Raw genomic sequence first — 14,155 nt, forward strand, 5'->3', positions numbered from 1 at the left:
TGATCTACCATTATGAAAAATGAAAAAAAAATGAAATCAAAATATTTCCGCAGGGGAAATTTTAGCCGGGTAGTCAAATGAGCCGGATGTCCCTTTATTGTGATTATCTAAAATGGTAGCCAAGCTTCGAATAGCTGAAACAGCTGCTAGCTGGATTATTACCGGCTACCTTTAGATACTAGGTGTTAGGTATATAATTTTAGGTTTACTTTTTCATTGTTTTGTATATTTGGAGTAACCAGAAATGCTTCAATGGTTCTCAATCTAGTAAGTAATCTTATTTTGGTCTTTACTGATGAGTAAGAAAGGTGCACTTTATACCGTGAGCTTAACATGCAAGGACACCCTTTTTGTTTTGATTTAACTTTGTATTTTAATGAACAGACAAGTCTTTCATTTGAGGACTATGCATGTTAGCCACCACTGATGCAAGTTACCACCCTTTCTCATGGTAGCGTGGTAAGTAAGTGCCGAAGTGGTATGGGTATGGACTGGTGACACTGCTGTTAATGGTAGCGGCTCCAGAAGTCATGCAACTTTCGATGACATCAAACCAAATGTTTCATTTTTCCGTGAACTTTGAACCCTTCACACTTTTTTTCTATGTATGCTAAAGCGTTCCGGTTTTTACTAAATGAAAGTCCGTGATCTTAGCTTTCCAGCGGTATATAACACTGTGGACACGGGCTAAACGGCAAATTGGTAAAATGCCGAACGTTTTGCAACATTTTGAAAATTGTTTGTCGACGGGAGAAAAAAAATTTGCAACTATCGAAGAACAAATGTGTCTGGAAACAGTGGAAAATGTATTTGGAGGCTGAAACTTTGCATGTATATCAGAAAAAGGGTGAGGAATTCAAAAATCACAATCGCTATGCTAATTCTAGTTCTTTCATTTTCATGTAGTTTTTTTAACTTTTTTGCTTCTTTAGCATGGGAATGTTCCAAAAAAAGTTTTTATTTCTGCCGAAATGGATTTTCTTTTCATTCAGTTACATCAAAATACCTCGAAAATGTCAATATGAAAATTGCGTAATCAGAGAACGTATGTCTCGCTCATTATAAAAAGGCTGAGACAAACTTTCAATAATTGGATTGTAACATCGAGTTAAGTCTCTTTTGTTTAGTCACCAGGGGGTAAATAAAACAGACCTTGATACATTTATCGTTCGTTTCAACTTGACGATTCGTTTAAAACTCAGCCTCCTAAATATTTGGGATAGGTAAAATATGTACAAAGAAATTCATACTTTTCCAACCCGACGATTCTTTAAAAAAGAAGCGAACAATAAAATATAATTACCCTTTCCAAATAAACCTCTTCGGTGGCGAGCGTAGTCTACTCTGACGTAATTGTAAAACTTATGTGATGGGAGTTTGACATAGTATAGTAATGTAATGTTGTTTGGGGAATTATGAAGTTCTCTGGAATTTCGATTGCATTTATTCAGGCTGATTTTTTATGACTTCTAATAATACTATTCGAGTTTGATTACTCTGTTCTCACACTTATGTCTTTTTTTTTTTGCGTCCTTTTCCGTGATTACTTTTATTTATATTTTTAAAGACAGGTAAGAAGGCATATTGATGTAACTGTCATTTGGGGTTTCTCCTTTCAGAAAAACTTATTCTTTACTCATAAGTTTTTGTTCCTCCATTTCCAGAGGCCCCTTGAAAATGGGTCCTACCACCTTTTTTGACTCATTTCAACCTTTTCCAAGCTATTTTCTTCAAAAACAAAAATAAAACAATGCAATGTCTTCTTTTTTCAAAAAAAGATATATCTTTCGTTATTTTGATAAATATGCTAAATATTTTACAAATATTTTTATATAATAATATTTTAACACCATCAAAGAATTCTCCCTTCAAATTTGAGGTCTCTAGCTACACTAGAAAAAGAGATATGCAAAATTTAAGAAGCATGACTGGAAAATTTCTTTTTTTTCTTTTTTGACACATTTTTCGAATTTTTCCAAGCTATTTTCGTAACCTTTTTTTTGACATTTTTAGTCAAATTTTTGACACTAGAATTTGAATATCTTTACAACCACTAATCCTCTGGAGCCAAGCCATATTTTATCATTCTACAGAAATCCCCGCTTAAAAAATCAAAACATCGATACGTGGTCGAGTTTACTAAACTTTGCCGAATTAAAACGCGGGAAAATATCATAAATGACATAAATGACCACGGCTTACTTACTTCGTGATACTTCGTTATTGATTATGTACTTTATGGTACTCATCCAATTCGTTGAATCCGATGATTGACCATTACTGTTGTACTGTTAGAGTCAGCTCTCCTGAAGTTGAAATAATTAGGAAGCAGTAGTTCGTCTGGCAGTGTACTGAGGAATTGGTCAAGATGCTGTTTAAAAGTTTGTTTGGTACAGTTTGTGAGGTTTCTAAGGGATTTTGGCAGAGCATTGAAGAGCCTTGGTGCTTCTTGTGAGAGACAACCTCTCCAGATATTTTTATGTTTGACATTTATAGCTTTCAAATTGCATTTTCTACCCAGTCTCTGATTTGTGTAAGAATGCACGTCGTCTGCCTCATCATTGTAGTTGAAATTGGGGGCAATGTCTTCTACTTCTAGTATGCACCACGTGTAAATGATTCTGTACCTGTCTCTTCTTCTTCCAAGACTGTAGATTTTCAGTTGGTTCAATTTTTCCCAATAGTTTAAGTGGCTCAACGAGGGGATACCGTTCAGGAATGATTTTTGTAGCAGCTCTAGTTCTTGAATAAGACATCTCTTTGATGGAGACCATAGTTGAGAGCAGTAGTCAAGGTGTGGAATGGCAAGTGACTTCCAAAGGGTTAACATGACATCTTTGTCCCTTGTCTTGAAAGTGCGAAATATCCAAGAGCTGATAGATTTCACTTTGTTGATTTGGTTTTTGATGTGTTGATTGAAGCTCATATCTACATCTAGAGTAACTCCAAAGTCTTTGACTTGGCTTTTTGTTTCAATTTGATCTCGAGTATCAGAATAATAAACTGAATAGGGTTTCAGCTCTTCATTTTTTCCATTATGTTCGAATTTGAGTCCATTCAGTTGCATATTATTGATCTCTGACCATTTGTATACTGAGTTGAGATCGTTTTGGAGAAGTTGGACATCATTTTGACTGGCCAGTGCTTTCATCAGCCTGGTGTCATCCGCAAATGAAGACAGGACAGCGTTGTATATATCTTCATCAATATCCTGTATCATTACAAGAAACAGAAGGGGACCTAGCACAGAACCCTGAGGCACCCCAGATATGATATCTGCATTTTTGGATAGCGTTGTGTTGACAGAGACTCTCTGTGTTCTCCCTGTAAGAAATGACTTTATCCAGGATAGAAGTTTTCCACAAATGCCATTTCTTTCAAGTTTCTGTAGCAGTATCGAGTGATCAACACGGTCAAATGCTTTACTGAAATCAAGATAGATGACATCTACATTGTAGCCATTTTCAATATAGTGGATTAGACGTTCAGTGTGAGCAAGCAGTTGGCTTAAGCAGGATCTTCCTGACCTAAATCCATGTTGGTTGCTGTTGTAGAGGTTGTTTCTTTCCAGATGATCTTGCAAATTTTTTCTTACAATCTTTTCAAAAACTTTAGTGACGTGTGATGTAAGAGCGACAGGGCGATAGTTTTCAGCCAATCCTTGATTTCCTTTTTTGAAAATAGGGGTGATGTAACTGAAAAGTCAATAACGCTGAATAATATAAAAGCCCCACAGCCACACCAAATGCTAATATTAATATATACTAGCCTATAACGATAAGAAGAATATGAACGTTAACAGATTCCCCTCTGTCTATGAGGTGATCAATAAAATATACTATCAAAACATTTCATCATGCCAGCCAAGCAAAGCACACCAATAAAACAAATATCAAAACCAAAGACCAATGGTCATTGTATAAAAAGTCCATTTTCAACATAACCAATATCAACTGGAACAAATATATCCATCAATAATCGATCGCGAACCAAAAACTTTCAATAAATCAAAATCATCATAACTATTTAAATACCATTCTCATCAATATAAACCAAAACATATCTCACCATGTAATCAACATATCAAATACCAATATCGAATAACATTAACAACATCCTCTCATGGAGGACGTAGCCTTCCAGAAACAAGAACTTGATTTAATTTACTGGAAGACGCTCCCCGTTTCGTAAGGGAGTCAGCTAATTGCTTCGAAGCTTCGATCCACTTGATGGACATTTTATTATCGTGTATCATTTCATAAATGACACCCATTTCAATGCGTAGCCTTTTCTCTGATAACATAGTTGTTGAGTGAACATTTTGTACCAGAGATTTGTTGTCGACAAATGACTTTATGGGAATTCGATTCTGTTGATCAGATTTACCGTAAATCAATTCTGTTAGAAGACATCCGATAACGAAAACACTTTCACAACCATCAGCAAGTGACAATGTTTCTGCAGCAAGGGTGCTTCTCACGACACGTTTAATCTTTGTAGACGACCAGGAAATGGGACAGCATTTATCTCCTTCGCCGAAGAGAAAAACAACTCGACCACCAGTACTGGAAGTTCCGTCAGGAAGATTGGCGAACGATGCATCATTGAATAACATTAGCTTAAGATTACTCAGTTCTCCAAGACGTGGGAACTTGATTTGTAACGCTTCAGATTTCAACTTTCTGATGACTTTATTCGCTTGAAGTAAATGATCTACTGTGGCTCGATTGGTTATCATACTCAGTTCAAGAACGTCATATGAAAGATCTGGTCGTGTCTGTGTTGCGACCCAATTCAATTGACCGATTGCTGTTCTCAAAAGTTTTTCCTCTTCGGATGTCACTTTATCGTTCTTTCGTAACTTTCTCGATGGCGTGATTGGAATCTCCTTCATTGACTTTACGTAGATCGATTGTGATAAAGTTGTTTCATTTTGGTTGGTCGAAACTTCCAATCCGATGTATTTGAAAATATCAGTTCCCTTAGAACCAACTTTGTAAATTTCACACACCTTCTTCACAACAGTCTTTAAGAAGGTCTGTGAACCAGCATACAAAAAGTCATCAACATGTAGGATAAACATTCCTGCAAGCTGGTTAGATGAATCACGCCACATGAACAGTGCTTTGTCGATGGTTGATTGTACGCATCCAAGTTTTAGTAGTGTTTCTCGAATCGTAAAATACCAATTACGGGATGCATCGTTGAGCCCATACACTACTTTTCGTAGCTTCCAAACTAGGTTCTCAGCTACTTTTGCTTCAGTGGGGGGTTTGACATAGATTTCACGATGGATGTCTTCTCCTTGTAAAAACGCTGACTTAATATCAATCATTTCGATAGGCCATTGCTTTGTAGAGGCAATAGCAAAACATGTGCGAAGAGAGTCCTTGGATATTGTGGGAGAGTCACTTGGTATATCTGATGTCTCTTCAAATCCTCTCACTACAAGTCGAGCTTTAACTGTAAGGTTAGGTTTGGGTTGTTTCTCAGTCACTACCCATCTTGTTGAAATCAAGGGTTGGTTTTCGAATTCAACCGGTTCATATACGTCAAATGACTTCCAATTAAGAAGCTCTTTTTCTTTAGCTTCTTTGACAAGTTCTCTTTCTTGGTCATTTGTGGGATGAAATATAGCATTGAAATTGACACTTTCACTGGTATTTTCCCATTCAATCGCTGAAAAGTCAAGACATGAATGTTCACCATTTTCTACATTTTCGACATTGAACCACGATGCAAACTTTCCTGTCGCTTTACCTCCTCTGCTGATGATACGGGCAGTTTCCCATTCAGAGTTATTTTGTTTAATACGCACAATGTCCTGTAGTCTAGGAAAAAGTTGTCTTTCTGATACAGCTGCAGGCATTGGTGGTGGTACTACATGTGTTTGATCTGAGGTGGGTGGTATAGGAGCATCATCTTCATACTGAATTGTCACTGGGCTGTCAATCGGTTCTGTAGATCCGGTATCGATGATTTCCGATTTGTCACATGCTGTTGGGACTGTAACTTTGGAGTTAATACGTTTGGTTGGATTACTGTTTGGATTTGGGTTGAATTCTTCTCCGACTTTGAGGATTCGACAACTGGGAACTCTTACATAAACACTTCCATGGCGGACAAAGATAGTTTTTCCGTCCTGACCAATAACTTTTCCAGGACCTTTCCATTTGTTGCTAGACTCTCGTTTGTAGTACACAGCATCACCGACTTCGAAAATTTGGCATAATTGCACTTGAGTCCCCCGGGGGGACTGATTTTTTCAAATCTAAATTGATGATCTTATTTGTGAAAAAATTGGAAAGAAATAAAATGAAAACTCACTTATTTGATGGCTACTATTACTCTTGATAACCTTCACTGTGCACTATAAAGCTAAACTAAACGTCAAAGTAACGGGACCGATTCATTTTTGATTTGCCTAGTTCCTGATCAATTGAGGACGACAGTAAATCAGCACTTTCAATAATTGGGTATGGACTATCAGATATGATAGTGTATCTTCCGTTCTTTAGAATAACCCCTTTCTATAATGCTTTTAAAGAACGGGAAATAATTGGGTATGGACTATCAGATATGATAGTGTATCTTCCGTTCTTTAGAATAACTCCTTTCTATAATGCTTTTAAAGAACGGGAAATAATTGGGTATGGACTATCAGATATGATAGTGTATCTTCCGTTCTTTAGAATAACCCCTTTCTATAATGCTTTTAAAGAACGGGCAAAAATTGGGTATGGACTATCAGATATATTAGTGTATCTTCCATTCTTTAGAATAACCCCTTTCTATAATACTTTTAAAGAACGGGAAATAATTGGGTATGGACTATAAGATATAACAGTGTATCTTCCGTTCTTTAGAATAACCCCTTTCTATAATACTTTTAAAGAACGGGCAATAATTGGGTATGGACTATCAGATATATTAGTGTATCTTCCGTTCTTTAGAATAACCCCTTTCTATAATACTTTTAAAGAACGGGAAATAATTGGGTATGGACTATAAGATATAATAGTGTATCTTCCGTTCTTTAAAATAACTACTTTCTATAATGCTTTTAAAGAACGGGCAATAATTGGGTATGGACTATAAATTATAATAGTGTATCTTCCGTTCTATAGAATGATCCCTTTCTTTAATGCTTTTAAAGAACGGGCAATAATTGGGTATGGACTAGTTATAAGATATAATAGTGTATCTTCCGTTCTTTAGAATAACCCCTTTCTATAATGCTTTTAAAGAACGGGAAAAATTGGGAGTGGACTTTAAATTATGACAGTGTATCTTCCGTTCTTTAGAATAACCCCTTTCTATAATGCTTTTAAAGAACGGGAAAAATTGGGAGTGGACTTTAAATTATGACAGTGTATCTTCCGTTCTTTAGAATAACCCCTTAGTATAATCCTTTTAAAGAACGGGAAATAATTCCGTCCCGCAAAAACTATATATACTTGCAGTTCAGTCCCGCCAATTACTATATATATACTGGCAGTTTAGTCCCGCCAAATACTCGGCGGGACTGTATTTCAGTCCCGATAATTTAATGGCGGGACTGAATTTCAGTCCCGACAAATAATTAAAAGCCTTATAATTAGTGCGTATTATTTATAATTAGCCCCGTTCTTCCCTGTTTTCAAAGTTCAAGCCGCCAATCCTTCTTTTAAAGGGACTAAACTAACAAAAGGAAAATTATTATTCAATTACTATATATATACTTGCAGTTCAGTCCCGCCAATTACTATATATATACTTGCAGTTTAGTAGGAAAATTATTGTTCAGTTACTATATATATACTTGCAGTTCAGTCCCGCCAATTACTATATATATACTTGCAGTTTAGTCCCGCCAAATACTCGGCGGGACTGTATTTCAGTCCCGATAATTTAATGGCGGGACTGAGTTTCAGTCCTGACAAATACTTAAAAGCCTTATAATTAGTGCGTATTATTTATAATTAGCCCCGTTCTTCCCTGTTTTCAAAGTTCAAAGCCGCCAATCCTTCTTTTAAAGGGACTAACTAATAAAAGGAAAATTATTGTTCAGTTACTATATATATACTTGCAGTTCAGTCCCGCCAATTACTATATATATACTTGCAGTTTAGTCCCGCCAAATACTCGGCGGGACTGTATTTCAGTCCCGATAATTTAATGGCGGGACTGAATTTCAGTCCCGACAAATACTTAAAAGCCTTATAATTAGTGCGTATTATTTATAATTAGCCCCGTTCTTCCCTGTTTTCAAAGTTCAAGCCGCCAATCCTTCTTTTAAAGGGACTAAACTAATAAAAGGAAAATTATTGTTCAGTTACTATATGTATACTTGCAGTTCAGTCCCGCCAATTACTATATATATACTTGCAGTTCAGTCCCGCCAATTACTATATGTATACTTGCAGTTCAGTCCCGCCAATTACTATATATATACTTGCAGTTTAGTAGGAAAATTATTGTTCAGTTACTATATATATACTTGCAGTTTAGTCCCGCCAATTACTATATATATACTTGCAGTTCAGTCCCGCCAATTACTATATATATACTTGCAGTTTAGTCCCGCCAAATACTATATATATACTTGCAGTTCAGTCCCGCCAATTACTATATATATACTTGCAGTTTAGTCCCGCCAATTACTATATATATACTTGCAGTTTAGTCCCGCCAAATACTCGGCGGGACTGTATTTCAGTCCCGATAATTTAATGGCGGGACTGAATTTCAGTCCCGACAAATACTTAAAAGCCTTATAATTAGTGCGTATTATTATAATTAGCCCCGTTCTTCCCTGTTTTCAAAGTTCAAGCCGCCAATCCTTCTTTTAAAGGGACTAAACTAATAAAAGGAAAATTATTGTTCAGTTACTATATGTATACTTGCAGTTCAGTCCCGCCAATTACTATATATATACTTGCAGTTCAGTCCCGCCAATTACTATATGTATACTTGCAGTTCAGTCCCGCCAATTACTATATATATACTTGCAGTTTAGTAGGAAAATTATTGTTCAGTTACTATATATATACTTGCAGTTTAGTCCCGCCAATTACTATATATATACTTGCAGTTCAGTCCCGCCAATTACTATATATATACTTGCATTCAGTCCGCCAATTACTATATATATACTTGCAGTTTAGTCCCGCCAAATACTATATATATACTTGCAGTTCAGTCCCGCCAATTACTATATATATACTTGCAGTTTAGTCCCGCCAATTACTATATATATACTTGCAGTTTAGTCCCGCCAAATACTCGGCGGGACTGTATTTCAGTCCCGATAATTTAATGGCGGGACTGAATTTCAGTCCCGACAAATACTTAAAAGCCTTATAATTAGTGCGTATTATTTATAATTAGCCCCGTTCTTCCCTGTTTTCAAAGTTCAAAGCCGCCAATCCTTCTTTTAAAGGGACTAAACTAACAAAAGGAAAATTATTACTCAATTACTATATATATACTTGCAGTTCAATCCCGCCAATTACTATATATATACTTGCAGTTCAGTCCCGCCAATTACTATAATATATACTTGCAGTTTAGTCCTGCCAAATGCTATATATATACTTGCAGTTCAGTCCCGCCATTTTTCTTCTTTCTTAACGAAAATTCTTAAAAATTTTGTCGGGAGTGAATTACAATCCCGTGTCGGGACTCAACTACAATTATGTCACTGCAATTATTCACTTTGAGGATTCGACAACTGGGAACTCTTACATAAACACTTCCATGGCGGACAAAGATAGTTTTTCCGTCCTGACCAATAACTTTTCCAGGACCTTTCCATTTGTTGCTAGACTCTCGTTTGTAGTACACAGCATCACCGACTTCGAAAATTTCGCTATGGCTTCGTAACTGATGTCGCAATGCACGCCTGATTCGCTCTGATGATTCAGCTTGTATAAATGCACGTCTCCCTGAGTGTAGACTGTTAAGATGTTGATAGAAACGTTCAGATGTTGTTGTACCCTCTAAAGCTGGTGGCTTATCGACGATCACGGATGGAAGATTAGGATTTTGTCCAAACAAAAGCTGATAGGAACTGTAGCCAGAGTTCATTTGTAAACAGTTTTTTGCATGAATTGCCCATACTAGGGCAACATCGGGTTTCATTTTTGGGTTTTCTTCCAGGACCTTTTGCAAACATTCATCAACAACGGCATGGTTACGTTCACATAATCCATTTTGCCATGGACTTTCTGCTGCAGTGTTTCTGACTTCGATATTAAGGTTAGCACACATATCCTTATACTCTTCATTTGCAAATTCACCACCGTTATCTGCTAGAAATTTCACTGGACAACCGAATCCTGATCCGATCCACATAAGCATGACTTTATCTACAATGGTCGACGGCTTTTTATCGTTTATAAATCTGGACATGGTGAATCTTGTAGCTGCATCGATTAAATGAAGAATGTATTTACCGTCTTCCCACTTCTTGAGATCCATCACTACGACTTCATTGAAGGTGGTGGCTAATGGTAAACTGACAACTGGCCTTGCAGGAGTTTTCTTAAATTTACGACAAATTTGACAATCAGCTGAAATAGCATCAATCACTTTAGAGCAAACTGGCGACAGAACTCCTGCATCTCGTAATAAACCTTTTAAGCGTTTCGGGGACGGATGAGCAAACTGCTTATGAAGTTTTGTGACAACTGCGGAAATTTCCTTATCGCTTTCGACACCGGTAAAGCAACATTCTATGTCAATAGATGTGTCTCTCAAAGGGATGCAATAATGGCCTGCTGATGTACTTTGTAGGTTAACAACATTTCCGTAAATTTCAGCTTTATCGTTCACCAAATCAAGTTTCATTCCTGCTTTTTTCATTGCATTTTTACTTAAAAGCATCGGAATATCACTATCAATAATATCTGTTTCAATGGTGCATCTTTGTCCGGCAAGGTAGCAGGGCAACAATGCTTTACCTTTTGATTTAAGTCGTTCACCACCTCCAAACTTGTAAATAGTTTCACTATCTTTGTAAATAATCTCACTTTTTTCACTGTCACTTAGTGAGTCGATAAAACACTCTATCCAATCTTGTCCAGAAACTGTCGACGAGCATCCACTGTCGAGAACGGCAGCATTGGTAGATTCTGTTAACAACACTGTCATTTCATCATTATTTTGGCCCGTAAACAGAGCAAATTGTTCAGTCTCTATGTAGAATGAACGTTCAAGATTTTCATAAGCATGAGGGCAATCTTTCACGAAATGTAATGTTGAATCGCATGCCATACAGCGGAGTATGTTTCCATCACCATCCAATGGGTTCGTTTTGCGACTGGTGGATTGACCTCTTCCTCTGTTGAACGGTCTGTTTTGGTAGTTGGTGAAACGTCCTCTGCCTCGTCCTCTGCCACGACCGCGATTTGGAAATTTCTGTTTGAAAGTGATGTTAGCTTCCTCCTGGTTCGATTCATGGATATCCAATTTGATGCTTTTAGATGGTTCGGTTGCGATGGGTTTTGCTTGTTGTCCAAAGAACTTTTTCAATGAGTTTTTCATTTGTTTATATAACGTGGTGTGTTCATTATAATTAACTCCTGTCAGAACCATAAGACGATCATTATTTAGCAACCCTGAGTTCTCAAGTAGTTTAAATGCCAGGACACTTTCTGGCAACTCCATTTTGAATTTTTTTGTTTTATTGTAACGCTTCTCGAATTCAAGTATGTACGTATCCATTGTTTCGCCTTCAACTTTCTTATATCGATCGAAATTGACGTAATATTCGTACACTTCCGCCAACTCATCTTTTTTAAACACTGTATCAAAGAACGCTATCAAAGTTTCTACGCCATCGTCTTTTTTTAGATCATCAAGATCAACTTCATTGAATACTTTGTCTCTTATTTGGGATTTGTCATCCTCTGGTAGAGACAACGCTACCGCTAATCCTTGCTTCTTCTTGGCAAGGTTTGTGACATAAGTCCAAGCACGCAATTCTTCCACATATCTCGTATAAGGTTTGTCATCTCCAAAGGCTGGGGGCTTTTGAAAACTTTCTGATGATGCCATTTTGAACCACTTTCTGCTACCATGAAAAATCAATAACGCTGAATAATATAAAAGCCCCACAGCCACACCAAATGCTAATATTAATATATACTAGCCTATAACGATAAGAAGAATATGAACGTTAACAGTAACTTGTTTTCAGTATCTTTGGAGTGAATCCTTTGTCAAGAATGTTCTGCCATATCAATCTGAGTGGTTTTGCAAGCTGTGATTTGTTTTTCATGGCATGAACCCCCCCCCCCAGCCCGCAGGGGGGGGCTACAACCAAAATCTTCCTGAAAAAGGCTGGGGGCTGGATTTTTTTTCAATTTCAGGGGGTACCTATGATCTCTGGGGGTATCTAACTTTTATGCAGTAAGGTCTGGGGGCTTGGGAACTATATTTTATCTAACTATTATATTTTTTTTAATTGTAAAAATATACAATTTTTTTCATTTCTTGACATATACTCACAGGGGGGTACCTATTTTCTTAGGGGGTACCTAAACCCCTGGTCCATGCCATGTTTTTGAGTAGAAATATAGCTGGAAAGCCATCTGGGCCAGCAGCTGAGTTTGAAGAGAGGGTTTGTATCTCTCTAATAAAGTTGTCCTCTGTGAGGTCAAAATAATCAAGTTTCTCCGTAACTTGCGAAGGATTGAGATCAGGATTTTCATTTTGTGATTTTGGTGGTGTGAATACAGATTTATATTGATCTTGAAGTATATTGGCCATCTGAAGGTTATTGTCTGTTAGCTTATTTGTGATGGGATCTAATAATGGTCCCACTTTAGGTTTGGTTTTAGAAAATCTTTTTGCGTAAGAGTAGAAGAATTTGGGGTTCACTTTGATTTTGGAGATTGCATCTAGTTCTTGGTTGTACCTATCGTTGGCATAGCTGCTTTGTAATTTTAGTTCGATATCAATCAATCTTGACTTTGTGTTCTTGTTGAGCTGTCTTTCCTTCAGTTTCTTTCTTTTTTGCATAAGAATTCGACGATCGCGTGGAATAATTGTTTTCTTTATGGGTTTTCGTAAAGGAATGTTGCTTTTGGTGATAACATCAATGCATTTCTCAAGGAATACATTGTATTGTTCATCAGGGTTAGAATCATAAGTTTTTAAAATATTTTCCCAATCAATATCATCCAAAGTTTTATTGACGTTTTCCCAGTCTATTTTGTTATTGTAAAAGTTGAATTTGTCGAAGTCATTGTTAAAAATTTTTTCTGTATCAGTAATTCTAGTTTTGTTAAAAGATAAATGTGTAACAACCTCAATGTTGTAGTGATCGGAGTATATGGTTGGTGTTGTTTGGTAGTTAAAGATCATGTCTGTATTGTTTGTTAAAAGAAAGTCTGAAATATTTCCGTTGGTGTGTGTGGATTTATTCACAATTTGAGAAAGGTTGAACTGTAGTGCGAATTCATCTAAAATTTTTAAGAGTGATCTGTCACAGTTCACTGTAGGTATACATTGTTGGTTAGAGAGTGTATGTGGAATGTTAAAATCACCGCAAATGTAAAGATCAGGACAGCAACCATAGAGAGTTTCAATCTTTGATACTATTGATGATATAAGCTCTGCGAATTCTGGTGCATCTGATTTGTCATTTGGGTTAGTTGGCTGTCTGTATAGAATTCCAATGATAATGTTAAGATCTTCAGAGTAAAGTAGAAGTCCTTCATTTACACCATTTGAGAATTCGAGTAGGGGTTTGAACAATGGAGAGATTTCATCCCTCAGATAGAAGGCAACACCACCACTGTATCTTCCTTGTTTGGGTTTATCACGATCACGGTCCTTTCTATGTAAGGTGTAGCCTTCGATTTCTAGTTCTTCAGCTTTGTGGTTGGGTGATAGCCAAGTTTCTGTTAATCCAATAAAAATATGATTTTCAGTTGTCAAGATATCTCTGATATAGGGAACACAAGATGGTGCGGTTTGTGGACATAAACCTTGTATGTTCAAGAAAGCAAAGGTTGTTAGTGCAGGGTTCTTGTTGATTGGTGGTTTGGAAGAAAATTGTCCTGTAGATGGCGTGGTTGGTGTGTTTGTTGGAGATTTTGAGAGAGATGGGTGTGTGGTGGTGGTTTGAGACTTTCGTTGATGAACGAAATCATTTGCAGACGGAAGT

General features: G+C 36.8%; 1 protein-coding gene across 1 annotated transcript; it reads right to left on the reverse strand.

Moving 5' to 3' along the window:
- Positions 1 to 2,245: 2,245 nt before the first annotated feature.
- LOC136819707 (uncharacterized) lies at positions 2,246 to 3,220 on the reverse strand. The gene has a single exon (XM_067075953.1). The coding sequence runs from the start codon at positions 3,218 to 3,220 to the stop codon at positions 2,246 to 2,248; it is 975 nt and encodes a 324-aa protein (XP_066932054.1).
- Between the last annotated feature and the right edge of the window lie 10,935 nt (positions 3,221 to 14,155).

The sequence above is a fragment of the Clytia hemisphaerica genome, unplaced genomic scaffold (genome assembly GCF_902728285.1).
Source record: "Clytia hemisphaerica strain Z4C2 unplaced genomic scaffold, Clytia hemisphaerica genome assembly, whole genome shotgun sequence".
NCBI lineage: Eukaryota > Metazoa > Cnidaria > Hydrozoa > Leptothecata > Clytiidae > Clytia > Clytia hemisphaerica.